Genomic DNA, 17,385 nt, shown 5'->3' on the forward strand with positions numbered 1-17,385 from the left:
AAGTGGGCATACAGCAATGTGAAGAACAACAGGTAGAAGAGTCAACACTTTAAGAGGTTTGATTCTGAGACAAACACTAACAGAAACATCACTTCTATTGATCATTTCTTTGATTATCACCAACTGAACATCAACAAATAGCAAATGGACAGAAACAAATACATTGTGGACATTTTGAAAAGGTCCTGGAATAAAACAAAACAAAACAAAAAATGACTAAATGCCCAAAAGTTAACACAGTGAAGAATGTTCAGGGTTCTTCAGCATTTTCCAGTCCTGCTTTTAAGGAGGCAGATGTAACCTTCTCCCTGGTTTGCTTCAGCGTGTCCAGTTTGATTTGTTTTTCTGCAGGAGGATCTGAGCTTCTGTTCTTTCAGTTTCTTCTTTAAAGGTGCCTTAAGGAGTTTGCACGTTTTATGCAAAACAACGCCCCTTGCAGGCCATGGGCGTAACGCAGCTTAGTGAAAAACTCGTCCCTGTGGCTCGCGTGCACGGAAGAGGGGGACTCTGTCTTCTCTCGTTTAGAAGCACTCAAGTAAAATTTAAGTTTCTTTTACCTGGTGGAGTCTGTGTGGAGCTGTGGCAGTGCTAGAAGCCAGTCTGTTCTTACTTTCTGGAAGATCCTGCTCAGTTGTTGCTCACTAAGCATCTGGCGGAGTAATGGCGGAGAAAATGAAACCTAACCAGCCGGAGCGCGCATTACGTCATTCCTTTCAAATTCTCCCCCAAAAAAATGCTGGAGCCGGACCGGCACTGTGACTTTCAAGTGACAGTTTAGCGCTTTTAGAGGTACTTGTAATGAATATGTCAGGGCACATTGTACACATCATTAAAAATGTGTAACATATTTATGGTGGAAAATAAGTGTTTCTAAGGTTGTAAAACTCCTTAATGCACCTTTAAAGAGTCATTCATAGGCATCATTATTTCTTGTTAAAGGACGCTTCAAGTCTCCTCTGAACTCCTGTGACTGGTGGTTCTACCAGACAGGATCCAGATTGTTCAGGGTAACAGGACTGAGATCCAGAATAAATGTTCCTCTGCATCAGAAGGAATTGGATCACTTTCCTCTACAATCATAGGTTCTCCATCCCCAAAAATGTGTTTTCACCTTTCTGAAAGGGTTTGTTGCCTGTTTGGGATTTATTACATAGGGGCAAGATGATTTTTATTTTTTATTTTATTTTTACTTTACCTTACTGAAAGGCTTAATTGGTAGGTGTCAACTTTATTTACTTCATGTATCATCACTGGAACAGCTGAATAAATCAAGACCAAAATATACATAAAAGTATATACACAAAATTATACACATTGATTTTTTTGGACTGATTTTAAAATTTTACTCCATTTTATTCTTGAAATTCTACCCTTGGTTGCAATCAAGATAATCCTGTTTCTTTGGATCAAAGTCATCCAGATCCTGAAGGCTTGATCCAGATTAAAACTAGGATTGGATTACATGATCTTATCTGATTTCCGAATCCTTCTTTGCTTTTAGAACAACTCATTTTCAAGATTTGACCCAATGCGATAACCAAAATCCACTCAAATTACCCTTGAACAACGGGCCCCAAAGGCTACTCTCCCTCTTTACTTTGACCACATATCACCAGATTCTTTTTATTTTTTAAACTCTCAACGCAAACTTTTGTTGATCAGTTCTCCGGGTTTTTTTTTTTTTTTGATTGACTGTGAATCTGATGGACAAGGAGTTCTGATCCTCATGGATTAAAGTTTTTGTCCTTTTATACTTAAACCTTAAAAAAAGTGTAAATATATTGCTTTAATAGATACACAGACAGTGAGATTTACTGGTGTGTATGTAAATCTTAGTGAAATGTGTGTTTCTTGTCTGCAGATTGAGTTCAGCCCTTTGCGTCAGTTTGCTTATGCCCCACCTGCCAAGAGCCAAAAAGTACAAAGTGAGTGTTCTTTGGTGTAAGTTTTTAGTGGTGTTAGTACTTCATGAGAATTCACTGATGGACGTTTCCTCCCCAGACGTCACGGGGCTGACAGGGCTCCGGGTGAGGATGACCGAGCTGGGTGATGTACCTAACCTGCCTGGCAGAGCTCTCAGCAGGTTCTATGCCCTGAAGGAGGTGAGGGTGATGGGCAGCTGCATGTGCCATGGACATGCCAACCGATGTCTGCCAGAAGAGTTCAACAACCCGCAGTCCAACACCATCCAGGTGTGTGTGCAGAAATGGGTTTGGCTCCACTGGGTCAGATTTGGAAAATTAGTCCAAATGTCCATTGAGATTTTGTGCAGTGACAGAAAGTAAATTGTGAATTTTTCATAACTTTAAGAAATGGAGTTTTTTTTTCAAGAAAAATTAGAACAATCTTATCATTACACAATTTGAAATGGTGTTCTATGTTATTTTGTTGCAAAAATGAAGCAAATATGACTGCTTCATTCATGTGCTAAATTATCTAAGAATCAGATTCTGTTCATGCACGAAAACATATTTCCTGCAATATAAGCTTTCAAAGGAGATCATTAAACTTTAGGTTGAGTCTAGAAAATTTTCAACCTTTATGGAACAAATTAGTAAACATATTACACCCAGATTTCACTTCTACTCACTCTGAAAACTAGATGTCAAAAAGCACATGCTGTATGTGAGAGTTGTTCCTCACATGGAGTCCTGTACACCACCGTAACCCTCTCTTTACTGTTTATATTGTGAAGGTACACCCTCAGTGTGACTGCCAGCACAACACAGCTGGGGTGCACTGTGAGCGTTGTATGGAGCTTTATAATGATCTACCCTGGAAGCCGGCTGAGGAAGGAAACCCCCACACCTGCAGACGTGAGACAACACACACCTTCACTCGACTCACTTCGTACACAACATCTATTATAACACCATTAAAAAGTTATCATTGGATGCAGTTGTGAGTTTGGGATGCTGCAGGTTTGAATCCCACTCAACAGTTTTATCAACCTGAACTTTGGGGCTGAGGAAGAAAACCATCTTCAGGGCCAGTTGTTCAAAAAAATTAAATGTGGATCAAAATGATCCAGATTTGAAAATCCCCTTTTTTGCTATCCAGGATCAGATAATTCTTCTTACTTTCATGCCGGTTGATCAAAGCAACATTGCATTGGATCACCTTGATCCGGATACACAGTTTTCAAGATTACCATTTCCAGAGTGGCAGTGCAATGGGACATATCACAATGTTGGCTACCAGCAATTTAAAGAACAACAGGTTAGCCAGCATGGGCTAAGTTTAAGTCTTTTTGATTTTGAGACAACCACAAAAGTAACATAAACATCCAAAATCTATTTATGATTTCTGTTATGATCTCGCAACTGAACAAAAAACAAATGTCAATATACTTTGAAAAAGTCTTGAATTGCGCGTTGGGTTTTAGCTTGCTGTTTCTAGTGACTGCCCCTGCAGTGTTTTTTTTTCTCCATTAACTGATTATCCTCATCAGTCCTGCCCGCCCCACTGGCCGTAGTGCCTAAGCGTAGCCTCAGTTGGAATTTATGGGCTTGGTAGGCTCGCATCTGCTGTGTAGGTGGTGTTTGCCCCTTCCCTCAGCTTATTGCACTACCATTGTTCTGCACACACCTTCTGCTCTTGGCGGGTGGCACCACCACAAAGGCAGATGGAAGAGTGAGACACCAACCCGTCACGCCCTACCAAGCCACACGTTCTTGTTAGTGTAGTCCAGGGGTGCCCAACCAGTCGATCTGAAAGAAGAAGTAATGTGTGCGCTCGCGAGCGTGACACATCAAATCAAATCCAACAATCCGTTACATTATCTGACGAGGAGTGGAAATATTGCTTGAGCCGCGTACATACTTCTTCTCTTTGTATTTGCCATGGCCTAATTCACTATAAAATAGTACATCGACTTCATTATACAAAAGAAAAATTGTCAAAAATGTTTCCTGCTATGGACTCCACCTGCCTTAGATGTGGTCACAGCCTGGCTACAGAAGGCCATATGCTTTGGTCATGTTCTTGTTTGAATAACTATTGAGGAAATATTTTTATAGTTTTGTCTCAAGTCTGCGGGCAAAACCTAACTCCAGACCTAAAAATAGGTATTTTCGGTGTAATGCCAACTGAAATTCAAATCAATAAGTTTCAAGCTAACATCTTGCTACACTGCTTGCATGCAGACTTATATTATTTAAATTAAAATCAGACAAGTGCATCGGTTGAAAGATGTGCTCTCTTTCCTATCTTTAGAAAAGCTTAGATACAGGTTATTGCCATCACAACAGAAATTCTCTGTTACCTGGAAACCCTTTGTCGAATTTGTAAAAAAGTATGATTTTGATATATAACTAAAGGTTGGAGCCATCAAAATTTGTTGATCCTGACTGTTTTTTTTTTTTTTGTTTTTTTTTTCCCGTTGTTGTTTGGAGCGGAAGGAGAGGGGATTATTTTGTGTAATGAAAAAAAAAAAGATTGCTATTGTTATATGTATATTACTTGAAAATAATAAATAAAGTTCACAAAAAAAAAAAAAAAAAGTCTTGAATTTAAGCTGGTAGTCCCTGAACAACTGAAATCTGAAAAAAAAATAGCCTTGGCTCCCAAAAGGTTGGATGACCCCTGTTCTAAGGGATTCCTGGTGACTACACTGGTATACGTCATTAAGTGGTTTCAGCACCACCTTTGGGCGGTCAGGAGGGATGAAGTAGGACAAACATTATGAATGGAACTACGGATCTATCCTGGATGACCGCTAGAGTGCTCTGTCAGTCAGAATCTGCGTGATCACACAAGAAGATTTTGTAGGAGCTAAACTATAGTGACACTGAATTTAATACCTTCCCAGGGTCACCCAGGAGTCACAAATGATGTTGGTATACATGCACAAAGGGGAACATCAGTGCTTTCAGCATCTCCTTCTGGTGGTCATCCAGGATCTGTAGAACTGTTGTTACATTTGTAACTTTCAGTTTATTTCATGAGGACAAGACCAGTTTTATATTTATTCTATTTTTTTCTTGACTATATTGAAAGGCTTAATTGGTTGCCTGTGTCCACTTTATCTACTTTATCACTGTAACAGTTCAACAAATCAAGTACAAAATATAAACAAATAAAAGCTTATACACAAAATGATACAAATTGATCTTTTTTGATCAATTTTAAAGTTGTTCTTCCTTCCATCTTGAAATTTGGTAGGATAAGTAAGATCCCTCTTACTGGACATGTTCCCTGTTGGGATCAAGATAATCCTGTGTTTTTGGATCAAAGTTATCCAGATCCTACTAAAATGTTTTGAACCACCCAAACTGAAAGTGTGATTCAGACAAAAGCTAGGAATGGATTACATGATCTAATCCAATTTCGGAATCCTTGCTTCCCTTGTGAACAATCCATTTTCAAGATTTCATCCAATCTGATAACCAAAATCCACTCAGATTACCTTTGAACAACTGGCCCTGGAGTTATGTGATTGATTTGTGAAACTGTGTTGGATGTTTTTCAGGGTGTGAGTGTAACAACCATGCTCAGCGCTGTCACTTTGACCCGGCCGTGTATGAAGCCAGTGGCCAGACAAGCGGAGGAGTGTGTGAGAGCTGTCAGCACCACACCACAGGACCCAAGTGTGACCAGTGTGCTCCTGGCTACCAGCCCAACCCCCGCAGTCAGATGGACCGCCCTGATGCTTGCATTCGTACGTACTACTTTAGAGATTGCGTCAGAGGCTGCATGCTGTCCAATGTGAAATATGCATGCTCTTGCATATTTGATAAGCTGCCTGTGGAAAATGTTTTGATTTAATTCACATTTTCCAAAATTCTGAAGAGATAAATGTCACTCAAGTTTCAAGTAAAGACTGAAGCGTTTCTGGAGCCTTCAGCATGTTTCACACATCAGCATGTTCCCTCTTGTGAGCTGATCATGGTCCACAGGCCTCCTATTGGGGCCCACTGTTCTGATGACGTGTGTGTGCTGCTGCCAGGCTGTGTCTGCAGTGCTGAGGGTTCTCTGAATGGAGGCCGCTGTGATGATGTGACAGGCTCTTGCACCTGCAAGGCCAAAGTGGAAGGTCCGCGCTGCGATCGTTGTAAGAGGGGCCACTATGGCCTGAGCACCTCCAACCTGCTGGGCTGCTCCAGTGAGTCAATCAACACCTACTCTCGTCTCCTCCGTAATTGTTCTACCTCCTGTAACTCTGCACTTATCCCACCAACACTTACCACTTTCCTAATCTTCTTACCTCCTTCTACCAACACTCACCTGATCCCACTTTGGCTTGCTGGCCAATGGGGGATCAGGTAAGTGTTGGTGGCCACCCACTGTGATGCTATGTATTGCTTCCAGAATGTTCCTGCTCCCTGAGTGGCTCCTTGACAGACGCCTGTGACCCCCTGACTGGTCAGTGTCTGTGCCGTCCTCACTTCCTCGGCCGCACATGTGACCAGTGCTCCAAAGGCTACTGGAAACCTTCCCAGTCAGACCGGTGTGAGCCCTGCAGCTGTGACCCCACCAGATCAAGGAGTGATATCTGTGACCAGGTGCTAACTGTCACATCCACCTCCACCTCTACAGGCCCACATCTCCACCTCCCCCCTCTACTATCTTCCCACATACATTGAAATGTATTTATCACTATTAATTCAGTAGACATGATACCCATCTGTTCCTCTATCCAGCTGACTGGTCAGTGTCTGTGTAGACCAGGATTTGCAGGCCGAACTTGCAATGAGTGTCCAGATAACACGTACGGAGACCCTCTGATCGACTGCCAGCGTGAGTGTTCTGTCTTTCAACACCTCATTTATACAGTGCTGAAAACAATGTTGTGAGGGATCAGGTAGAATGCATTTTCACTTTTAACTTACTTTACTATACATATTGTTAACAAGTTCCATATACATCAATGAAGAAGACTAAATAAACATGAACCACATCAGGACAAGAGCAAAACATGCCAGTAAAAGTGATCTTATTATTTTCTATTTAAATCAAAGTGAGAAATAAAAATGTTTCAGCTTAGGTCAACTGCAAACATATTTTTGTGCAGAGAAAGGTATTTAATTTGAGTACTAATTTTGAGCATCACCAAAATACCATCTGTCGCTCCATGAAACGTTCACTAAATAATACATTATTATTATAAATTTTCCTTCGTTTTAATTGTGGTGCACAGAAGACATAGGGACGTTTATTTTGAAGCAATAGTTGACCGACTGTCAACTGCATGCTTGCTTTCAAATAATTTCCAAAGGTTCCTCTTGGTAACAATACGGGAAATAGAGACTTTGATAGTGAATACTAGGGATGAGCGAGTACACCGCTATCTGTATCTGTATCTGTTTACCCATCCAAATGATCTGTATCCGTATCTGTACTCGGAGGGGGCGTGGCCTAAACGGAAGTGGGCGTGATTTAACCGGAAATCGGGTGGGGCAGAAATTGGTGCATTAAGTCTGAAATTGATATGGATTGCTCAGAAGTTGCTATATTTATTGTTTTTTTTTTTTTTTGTTTTTTTTTTAGTCAGAACATGAACATTTTTAAAGTTATATAAATGATTATTCACACAACAGCCTCAGAATAAAGATTTGAATATTTTTGGTCACAATAATAAAGGAAATATTTACAGAACAAATGTTTTTATAGAGACAGAACATGAATATTTTTAAGTGTATGAATGAATTTATATAACAGCTTCTCTATAATAGTTGTCCGGACTCCAGCTGGAGTCCAAGGAAAGGACCAGGCCTTCCTGGTTTGGGACTGCCAATGAGGATTTCCCATCAGCACGAGTACAAATGACAGACAATGCTCGGACTATACTCAGATTCGGAAAAAATGCATTATCCGTAACGAGTACTTGTTTAAAACGAGTATTCGGCTCACCCCCAGTGAATACTATGAAAACAGCTGAATGGTTGAAACTATTATTGAAATGTTTTAGTTCTTAATTGTTGCTCTTAAATTTCATAAAGACAGCATAAACCACAACTTCGTCAACAACAGGAAATCTTGTATCTGAGTGATTATGTACTGCGTTATCCCCAGTTTTTATGTATAATTTGCCAGAAATGGCCTGTTTTGGTCATACAGGTGACAGATTTCCAGATTAGATTATGCTCAATTCAAACAGATTTTTCATTTAATCAATGAAATGGATCCATGTGAATAATGAAATGATTCTGTAGGGACTTAGTGGAGGAGATGTTAAAAAGAGGGTGCTGTGTGGTCAGTAAGGACAGCTGTTGTTCAGATTAAACCTGTTTAAGAAGTTGTGTCAGCCATATGAATAAACAAGTTTTAAGTGAAGCTCTTCTTGCCTGATAGCATGCCGCTGTAACACTGAGGGAACTCTACCAGAAGTCTGTGATAAACAGACAGGAACCTGTTTGTGTCGCCCTGGCATCACTGGGACTCGCTGTGACTCGTGTGGTCCGGGCCGCTGTGACTTGTTCCCAAACTGCGACTTCTGTCCTTCTTGCTTCGTCACTCTCAACACCCAAAGAAAGAACCTCAGCTCAGCTCTCGAAAAGCTTTCTCCCAAGTTTCCATCTCGTCCTGGAACTACTGGGGATCTGGGAAACTTTGGAACCCGCATCCGAGACCTGGAGGCCAGTCTCAACCTGATCCGTGACTCCATCAGTTTTCCACCCAACGTCACTAAAAAAGTCAACAATGCTTTAGATGAGTTGGACAAGCTGAGGTGAGGACCTGCGCTCCTCTGACTGCCCTTTATGAAGTCACCAAGGGAGATTTCCTTTCTCTGACTGCTTCCATCTGCTCCACAGGGACCAGGTGGATCAGGTGGACAATGACCTCCCATCCACACTCAGAACACCAGATCTGAACTCTGATTTGGTCAAAGTGCAGTCTTTGCTTGATGACCTTACTTCTCTCTACAAGATTAAGAAGGATGCGGTGGACAACACTGTCAGTCCAAATAGTGCAGGTCAGAAACACACCAAACACATAGCAAGCTGATCAAAGCTCCATCTGATGTCAGTTTGAGCATGATAAATGAGTTTTGAGTTTTCTTCTCTTTTTTACTGACATAAACATTGTTCTTTAGCCAACACATATCAGTAGATCCACAACTCATCCTGAAATCACTGTTCCTCAAAGTGATTTTTTTTTTAAACTTCACTTCATTTAACAAATGTTTGAAATTTGCCAAAGTCAAAGTCTGCATGGAGAGCCATGCAGACTTTGACTTGTGTCTGTCTCATGCAGGGGCATTTAATACCATCAAAAATGCCTACGATGACTCCAACAATGCAGTCAACAAAGTGATAGCCAGTGGAGACAAAGTGAAGGAGTCTGCTGATGTCAGAGGAGAAACCACAGACCTGACGAGCCAGGTCCAGCAGGGAAACACCAGAGACTTGAACAAACTGAATAGCAGCATGGCCTCTCAGCCTGACCTGACTCCTGTGGCCAAACAGGTTATAAACCAGGCTGTTTTGCTGAAACACAACCTTCATGACGGCACGGGGGAATAAAATCGTAAAAAAAAAAAAAAAAAGACTGCATGTGATCTAGCATGTGTGTGTTTTAGGTATGTGGAAGCACCCGCTCGAAGCCCTGCACCCCCCTGCTGTGTGACGGAGCAGACCTGTGCCCCCCTGATGGAAGCCCTCCATGTAATAAGGGGGAGAAGTGTGTGGGGGCTCTGCCTTTGAGCAAGAGGGCGAATGCTGATGCCAAAGATGTGAAGGACCGCCTGGACAAGCTCACCGGGAAGATCACTGACACTGCAGAGAAGGTACAGACAAGGCCAGCCCTTCACATCCAATGGCCCGGGAAGATTGTGAGGCCCCTGGTGACTGTGGGGTTTCTGTTGGCTGTGGGTCCTCGATGGCTGTGAGGCCCCTGGTGACTGTGGGGTTTCTGTTGGCTGTGGGTCCTCGATGGCTGTGAGGCCCCTGGTGACTGTGGGGTTTCTGTTGGCTGTGGGTCCTCGATGGCTGTGAGGCCCCTGGTGACTGGGGTTTCTGTTGGCTGTGAGGCCCCTGGTGACTGTGAGGCCCCTGGTGACTGGGGTTTCTGTTGGCTGTGAGGCCCCTGGTGACTGTGAGGCCCCTGGTGACTGGGGTTTCTGTTGGCTGTGAGGCCCCTGGTGACTGTGAGGCCCCTGGTGACTGGGGTTTCTGTTGGCTGTGAGGCCCCTGGTGGCAGTGGGTCCCTGCTGGCTGTGAGGGCCCTGGTGGCTGTGAGGGCCCTGGTGGCTGTGAGGCCCCTGGTGGCTGTGGGTCCCTGCTGGCTGTGAGGGCCCTGGTGGCTGTGAGGCCCCTGGTGGCTGTGAGGCCCCTGGTGACTGGGGTTTCTGTTGGCTGTGAGGCCCCTGGTGGCAGTGGGTCCCTGCTGGCTGTGAGGGCCCTGGTGGCTGTGAGGCCCCTGGTGACTGTGGGGTTTCTGTTGGCTGTGGGTCCTCGATGGCTGTGAGGCCCCTGGTGACTGTGGGGTTTCTGTTGGCTGTGGGTCCTCGATGGCTGTGAGGCCCCTGGTGACTGGGGTTTCTGTTGGCTGTGAGGCCCCTGGTGACTGTGAGGCCCCTGGTGACTGGGGTTTCTGTTGGCTGTGAGGCCCCTGGTGGCAGTGGGTCCCTGCTGGCTGTGAGGGCCCTGGTGGCTGTGAGGGCCCTGGTGGCTGTGAGGCCCCTGGTGGCTGTGGGTCCCTGCTGGCTGTGAGGGCCCTGGTGGCTGTGAGGCCCCTGGTGGCTGTGAGGCCCCTGGTGACTGGGGTTTCTGTTGGCTGTGAGGCCCCTGGTGGCAGTGGGTCCCTGCTGGCTGTGAGGGCCCTGGTGGCTGTGAGGCCCCTGGTGACTGGGGTCCCTGCTGGCTGTGAGGGCCCTGGTGGCTGTGAGGCCCCTGGTGGCCGTGGGTCCCTACTGGCTGTGAGGCCTTTGGTGACTGTGGGGCCTCTGGTGGGTGTGGAGCCTCTGGTGACTCTTCATTTTCTATACACATTCCTGTCTTTGACGTTTGCCAAAACTTTATGTCTTCACAGCTCCAGAAAACACAGGAGAAGACCAATCAGGTGAGACAGTCTGCCGGTAAACTTTCTGATAAAATAAAGAAGGCCAGAGATGATCTGGAGGATGACCTGAAGGAGACCAGAGATATTGTGACGGAGCTCAAAGACTTTCTGTCAGGTACACATTGATCTGGAATCTATTTGTGTGCAATCATCACCGACTCCTTCACCACTCACCTCCTGTAACTCTGTATTCAGACCCGACCTCTGACCCAGCCCACATCCAGAAGTTGAGTGACTGGATACTGAAGGCTAAGCTCCCCCTTAACCTGGTCACTCTGAAGAGGAAGCTGGACGAGCTGAAGAATCTGGCAGAAAACCTTCCAGACAGCAGCACCGTGCTGCAGGATGCCGAACCGCAGCTTGACACGGCCAGGAAGCTGCTGGAGGAAGCCCAAGACGCAAGGTGGGTTTACGACATATGCAGAAGAGGCATGATCCCCTCGGTGTCTCTGACAAACTTTCACTGCTGACATTATGAAAGCCACATTACTCTCAATCAGGGCTTCTCAACTTCAGGCTTCACTGCATGTTTTAGGTTTTTCTGTGCTTCAGCATGCCGGAATCTAATGTTGATATCATCTTCAAGCTTGTAATAAGCCTCAGTAACAAGCCCTTATTACAATCAAATGTCCTGCAACTGGGAGCGACCCAAAAAAGGATGCAGGTCAAGGCCCTAGAGATGAGTAGCCCTGTTCTAAATAAATGTGCCATGCCCGTAGTACGGTTTTAGCATAAATTTATCAACATTTACATTATATTCAAATTGAAAAATATATCTCTTTGTGCACCTTGTATAATAACTGTTAGCTTTAACTTGAAGCCAAAGTACTGTGTGGTTGACAGGGACAAAGCCCTGGATGGTAAAGATGACGTGGACAAGCTTCTGGCAGGATTTCAACCAGTGGAGAACAGTCTGTCTAACCTGGAGGGCCAACTGCAGGACAGCATGGACCTCATTGACAACCTCAACAACAATCTGACTCAGGTACAGAAACATACACTGAGCTGCTTGCTGCAGTGATTACAGCTTACTCTGGTGAGCTTTACACCATGGATGCAGATCGTCGTAGTGAAAGCCGCTTGCTGTGGTGAACAAAGCTCACCACCTGTGTTTTCTGTGATTTCAGGCCAGAGATCAGCTGAGCCCAGTTGAGAAGGCCTTGAACAATGCATTGATTCAGATCCAGCCACTGAAACCGAAACTCGATGAGCTGAAAGGCCTGCTGCAGAACGGAGAGCAACTGGCAAAGGATGCACAGGAGGATGCAGACAAAGCTGAGAAGGAAATTAAAGCTGCAAATGAGGTACACTCTGGTCACATTTACATGAGCCCCTTATAACCTATATATAATATAAGGTTGATTGTAAATGTGTCATATAAACGCCCAAGTGGATCTGCTTCACTCGGAGCGGATTGTATTTCGGATCTGATTGTACAAGGTAGTCCACGCCAATCGATGATCCGCTCCTGGTGTCATAGAAACGCAGTCTGACAGCGGAACGGAATAAACGTGGATTGTTTTGTATGCTGTACATGTCTACATGTGCATTTAACACGATTGCTTTCAATTGGATTGAAAAAACACCGTGTAAACTGGGCCACTGCTGCTCACTGAACGCTGCTGCTCAAGGCAGTAAACACTGCTGCTCTCTGAGCCGAAACTATAAACATGCTGTCCCAGCAGCTGTAGCTTTAAAACACGCATGGTACACTCTATTTATTTTAAATGTTCATTCTTGAATATTACAACCTTGAAGGAATAGAAATGTTTTTTTTTTTTTGTTATTTTTGTCACGCCCTGTGCCCCTGCGACCTCGTGGAGGCGCTGGGGTCCTGTTCTGTTTGTCTGCCCTCATGTTCTCCTGCCTCGTTAACTCCCTAATGTGCCTCACCTGCCCTGCCCTGTATTTAAGTCCCATGCTCCAGGTGTGTCTTGTCGGCTCCTTGTGGGTCTGTCTGTGTGCGTCTGTCTGTGTGCGTCTGTCTGTGTGCCTCCATGTCCCTGCCTGCACCTCCGCTCTGTTTGCCGATTTGTTCCTGAGTTCCCGGTTTTCCTTGAGTTCTGGATTCCCTTATTTTGGACAATAAACACTTTTGTACCCCGCCTGGCTGCCTGCGCCTGGGTCCTTCCACCCCTCACCAGTGACAATTTTTGTCACAAGCAAAACAGAATTAAACTAGAACTTGGCACTCCAAGAACGCAGACCTCCGCCACAGGTCAAATCAGTCACCAACAACAATAAGAACACCATATATAATAAAACAATATTGTGATCGGGGGTGTGACCGGAGCGGAGCGCTACAGTGCGTGTTGCGGTGCGGGCGTGCATGGCACGCCACACCACGAGTAGCGGCACGGCGCGCCCATGCAGCACAGGCCCCCTGTCGGCGGGCCTGCCCAACTATGTCAAAGACTGCCCTATCTCTCAATGATAAAGAATCCTTTAAAAAAAATCCTGGATCCAGACAGTGATCCGGATCATCACCAAAATTTAATGAATTCAAAGTTAGCCCAAGACCTACCTTTCCACAAAATTTCATTGCAGTCCGTCCGTTACTTTTTCCGTAATGTTGAAGAACCAACCAAACAGACCAACCAACCAACCAACCAACCAACAAACCGATGTGATTACATAACCTCCTTGGCGGGGGTAATAATCACATCTATAGGTTGGCACAGTCACATCAATTACATCAAGTCAGATTTTTTTCTTTTTTTCTCTTCAGAAAACTTGCTGCTTTGTCTGCAGTGACTGTAGTGTGTATGGTGCAGCAGAGCGTACTGTATTTTTCTATATGTGTCCTTGTGTTTGCAGGAGCTGGAGACGGTGGAGAAGCAGCTGGATCGTCTGAAAGACGAAACTCCCACTCAAATGGGGGGAGAGGAAGGGTCACCCGCAGACCGACTGTCCAAACTGATGGAGGGCACCGGAGTTCTGGCTAACAACACAGACACCATGCTGAAAGATCTGGAAGGTAACAACCACCAATCATAGTTTCCTTTTATCCCCACGAGAGCTTGGAACTCAACAAATTAGTTTTAAAAGAATACATCACTTTTGCTGTTTCAGTATTTCAGGTGAACTTCAACAGTTTTAGAACAACAAAGAACAAAACTAGGGAAGAAACCAACGTGTAATTTACAGTAAAGTTGCATTTGTGATTTAAATATGCTTTTCTTTCTTTCTTTTTTTTTTTTTCTTGTGGCAATCTCGCCGCTGACACAACAGCATTAACTGTGGTGGTTGCATTATCCCAGGCACCATTTCCCCTCTTGTTGGTTTCCCCAACATTAAATGTACCATTACAGTTTTTCTCAAATGCTAAAACACATTTCACAAACGTTTCCTCTATGTTCCCACCCTTTTCTAAAGCTACATAAACACAGCCACACCTTCTCACTTCAGAGCTCAAACTTTCACACCAAAAGACCAGCTCAAAGCTTTCAAAAATGTAGACACTATACACATCATTACACACTACAGCATAACAATTGAAAACACACACCACAATCACTGTGCTGAGCTGCATTGGGCCACATCACCTCATCCACATCGCAGGCTATATTCTCTCTTAGCCCCGCAGGAAAAAACCCCTGGAATGGCGCAGTGGCGTTACTAGGATGCCAGGTGTGGGTGGGCATTTGTTTTACCGGGGGGGGCAAAACTCAAAGTCCAGCAGGGCCCTCATTCAGCAGGGGTTACTACTGACATGGACCGTTCCCCCACCCCCACAGCAGCAGCACACCAGGAGCACCCCCCCCCCCCCGTCCGACGCTCTGGGACAGCAGCAGCAGGGGGTGGGGGGGGGGGGGGGACTACAACTGACATGAAGTGTCGGACTGGGGGGTGGCGCTACTGAAACGGGGAGTCGGAGCGGGGGAGGGCGGGACTGAGCGGACACTACAAGTACTTCCGCTAATCGTGACACATTGGGGGGGCAGTATGCAGTGACTGCCCACCCCTGCCGACCCCTACACCCCCCCTGGTCACGCCCCATTGGAAGGCCTCCACTAGGATGTCAACACAGGCCAGCTCCATCACTCTTAGGAGGTTCTCTCTAGTGTGTGGTTGTCTTTCATAAACCTTCCATCTCCACCATGAGAAGAACTGCTCTGCAGGGTTCAGGAAGGGGAGCAGGGTGGCAGACAGACGTTTAAAAAGTGGTTACTGCTGGTGGTGAACCACTCTCTGATTTGGTCTGTTGTGTGGAAGCGGACATTGTCCCAAATGATCACATAAATGGGATGTGCGGGCCAGGACGGTGGTGTTGGTCCAGGAGGATGCATTAGCAACAAGTGTCTTCAATTTTGAGTTATTGTGTGTAATGAATGACGCCAGGTATGTTCATTGTGCTCAAACATTGCTTCCTGTGGCGAGCATTCTGCATCACATGAGCTTTCATTTGAGAGAATATGAGCAGAGTCTTTTTGCAAATTGTGTTTTAGCAAGGAAAAATGTGTTTAGATTTATGAAAACGGACGATTGTGTTTTGTGAATTGTGTCTTCATGTGAAATGTGTTTATGATATTGGCAAATGATGGCTAGATTTAGTAAATGTGTTTAGACAAGTGGTCATTTGGTTTAGAGGATTGGCTTTTGTGTTTTAGCATTTGAGAAAAACTGTAATGTTTTCTGGCTTGCTTCAATTTCACTGACAAGTAGTTCAGTGTGAGAAAAGTTCCTCTTTGCCATGATGATAAAAGGGAAGAAAAAACAATAAATATTTATAAAGATGTGTTGTACATATGGTTAATTAGAGGTGCAAATGATTCTGAAACAGCACGAGCATGGTGACAAGTGAGATTTTTCAACAGTGAGGCACTTATGACCCAAGTACACATGTTTGATAAATGGGAATTATTATTCTTACACTAATTCAAAATTCCATTCCAAAGACAGAATTTAGAACCGTTTATACACATAGCTGATGAATGAGGCCCCTGAAGGGCTCAAGGTTTGATCCCCAGCAGTAGACTGGCAGCCACTGAGTTATACAGCACATTTCACAAAATGAAATAAAATTGCTTCACAAATTATTAACACATGGAAAGGGAAAATATCCTCAAAGATGCACATATAATATATTCTGGTTCTCTCTCCCTCAGGAAAAGCTGACTCCTTGAAAAGCCTACAGGATGAGATCCTGCAGAAGTCCATCAAGCTCCAAGGCCTGGACACCAAGCTGCAAGATCTGCTTGCAGAACTGCGAAAGAAAGCCAAAGATCTAAGCACATGCCAGGGCTGAGGGTGCACACACTCACCACACAAAGACGTTGTGCTGATGACCCCTGCTGTACAATCTGACTTTACACACTTTAATTCTTAATGTAACCTGCTGCATTTTTATTAGCAGTAGAAGTATTACTGAGTTTATTTTTCAAACAATTAAATCACGATATCTTCAAATGAACTGAGAGTTTTGTCAGTATTATGTTGGTTGCTGTTGGTTATTGTAAGTGATCTGAATTTTCTGCTCTATCTGCTTTGTTTTTTTTTTTTAGGGTTAATGTGGCACCTTTTCTTTATGTTTGTTTTTTTTCTTTATGTTTGTGCTGATTACACACTGTATAAAGATTCATTCTTATTGTTTCGTAGACAAACCCTGTGAGCTCAGATTTGATATTAGAGGTGAGGTTTTGACTGGAATCATTTTCATACTGAGCATATCACACCATGTTTCCAGCGGGCGCAACGCAAATTTTTTGCACGATGAGATTACATACAAAGTCAATGTAATGACGCAATTGTCGTTCAATCTTGAGCGGCGAGCATTTCCAGCGAAAAATTTGCGTGCCCGTCGACTTGCACTGCCACTTGCCGCCGCCCGCTGCTCGACAATCACCGCCCGCCACTTCATCGTTTGTTGCTCGTCGCTCGAGTTGAAATAATTCAACTTTTCAAGCGAATTCGAGCCAGGACAGCCTATCAGCGGCGAGCGGAAAGCGACATGCGCAATTTCACCGAGCTCTGACCGCCTCCATAGGGTAGCATGCATCCAGAAGTGATGCCGGCACCTCACCCGCGACTGTAGCTGACTTCTCCATGCCAAATACAGAGCAGCAATGGTGGTAGGCAGAGCCATCTCAATCTCAATCTTTATTTGTAAAAACACTTCTCATATTCATAAAAACAACAAAAAGTGCTGAACAGTAAAAACAGTCATAAAAACAAAAAAGCAAAAACCGCACCATTGATCAGTATGCACACACACACACACACACACACACACACACACAATCGGTCTTGTATTTCTATCCTTGTGGGGACCGTCCATTGACTCCCATTCATGTCTAGCCCCTAACCCTGACCCTAACCCTAACCCTAACCCACACCACAACAAAGCCTAACCCTAAAGAAATGTTTTTGCACTTTTACTTTTTT

The 17,385-nt window shown here is 44.5% G+C and overlaps 1 protein-coding gene across 1 annotated transcript in view; it reads left to right on the forward strand.

Moving 5' to 3' along the window:
* The window catches only part of lamb3 (laminin subunit beta 3), a 39,864-nt gene extending 22,697 nt beyond the window's left edge, over positions 1–17,167 (forward strand). The window contains exons 7-23 of the mRNA XM_030092556.1: positions 1,862–1,925; positions 2,002–2,192; positions 2,696–2,816; positions 5,471–5,659; positions 5,948–6,103; positions 6,310–6,503; positions 6,642–6,738; positions 8,293–8,668; positions 8,754–8,914; positions 9,196–9,407; positions 9,521–9,727; positions 10,972–11,116; positions 11,197–11,404; positions 11,845–11,986; positions 12,129–12,305; positions 13,819–13,978; positions 16,110–17,167. Coding sequence (XP_029948416.1) covers positions 1,862–1,925; positions 2,002–2,192; positions 2,696–2,816; positions 5,471–5,659; positions 5,948–6,103; positions 6,310–6,503; positions 6,642–6,738; positions 8,293–8,668; positions 8,754–8,914; positions 9,196–9,407; positions 9,521–9,727; positions 10,972–11,116; positions 11,197–11,404; positions 11,845–11,986; positions 12,129–12,305; positions 13,819–13,978; positions 16,110–16,249 — 2,940 coding nt within the window. The 3' untranslated portion in view covers positions 16,250–17,167. The remainder of the gene's footprint in view (positions 1–1,861; positions 1,926–2,001; positions 2,193–2,695; positions 2,817–5,470; positions 5,660–5,947; positions 6,104–6,309; positions 6,504–6,641; positions 6,739–8,292; positions 8,669–8,753; positions 8,915–9,195; positions 9,408–9,520; positions 9,728–10,971; positions 11,117–11,196; positions 11,405–11,844; positions 11,987–12,128; positions 12,306–13,818; positions 13,979–16,109) is intronic.
* Positions 17,168–17,385: the final 218 nt, after the last annotated feature.

The sequence above is a fragment of the Salarias fasciatus genome, chromosome 5, assembly GCF_902148845.1.
Source record: "Salarias fasciatus chromosome 5, fSalaFa1.1, whole genome shotgun sequence".
Lineage (NCBI taxonomy): Eukaryota > Metazoa > Chordata > Actinopteri > Blenniiformes > Blenniidae > Salarias > Salarias fasciatus.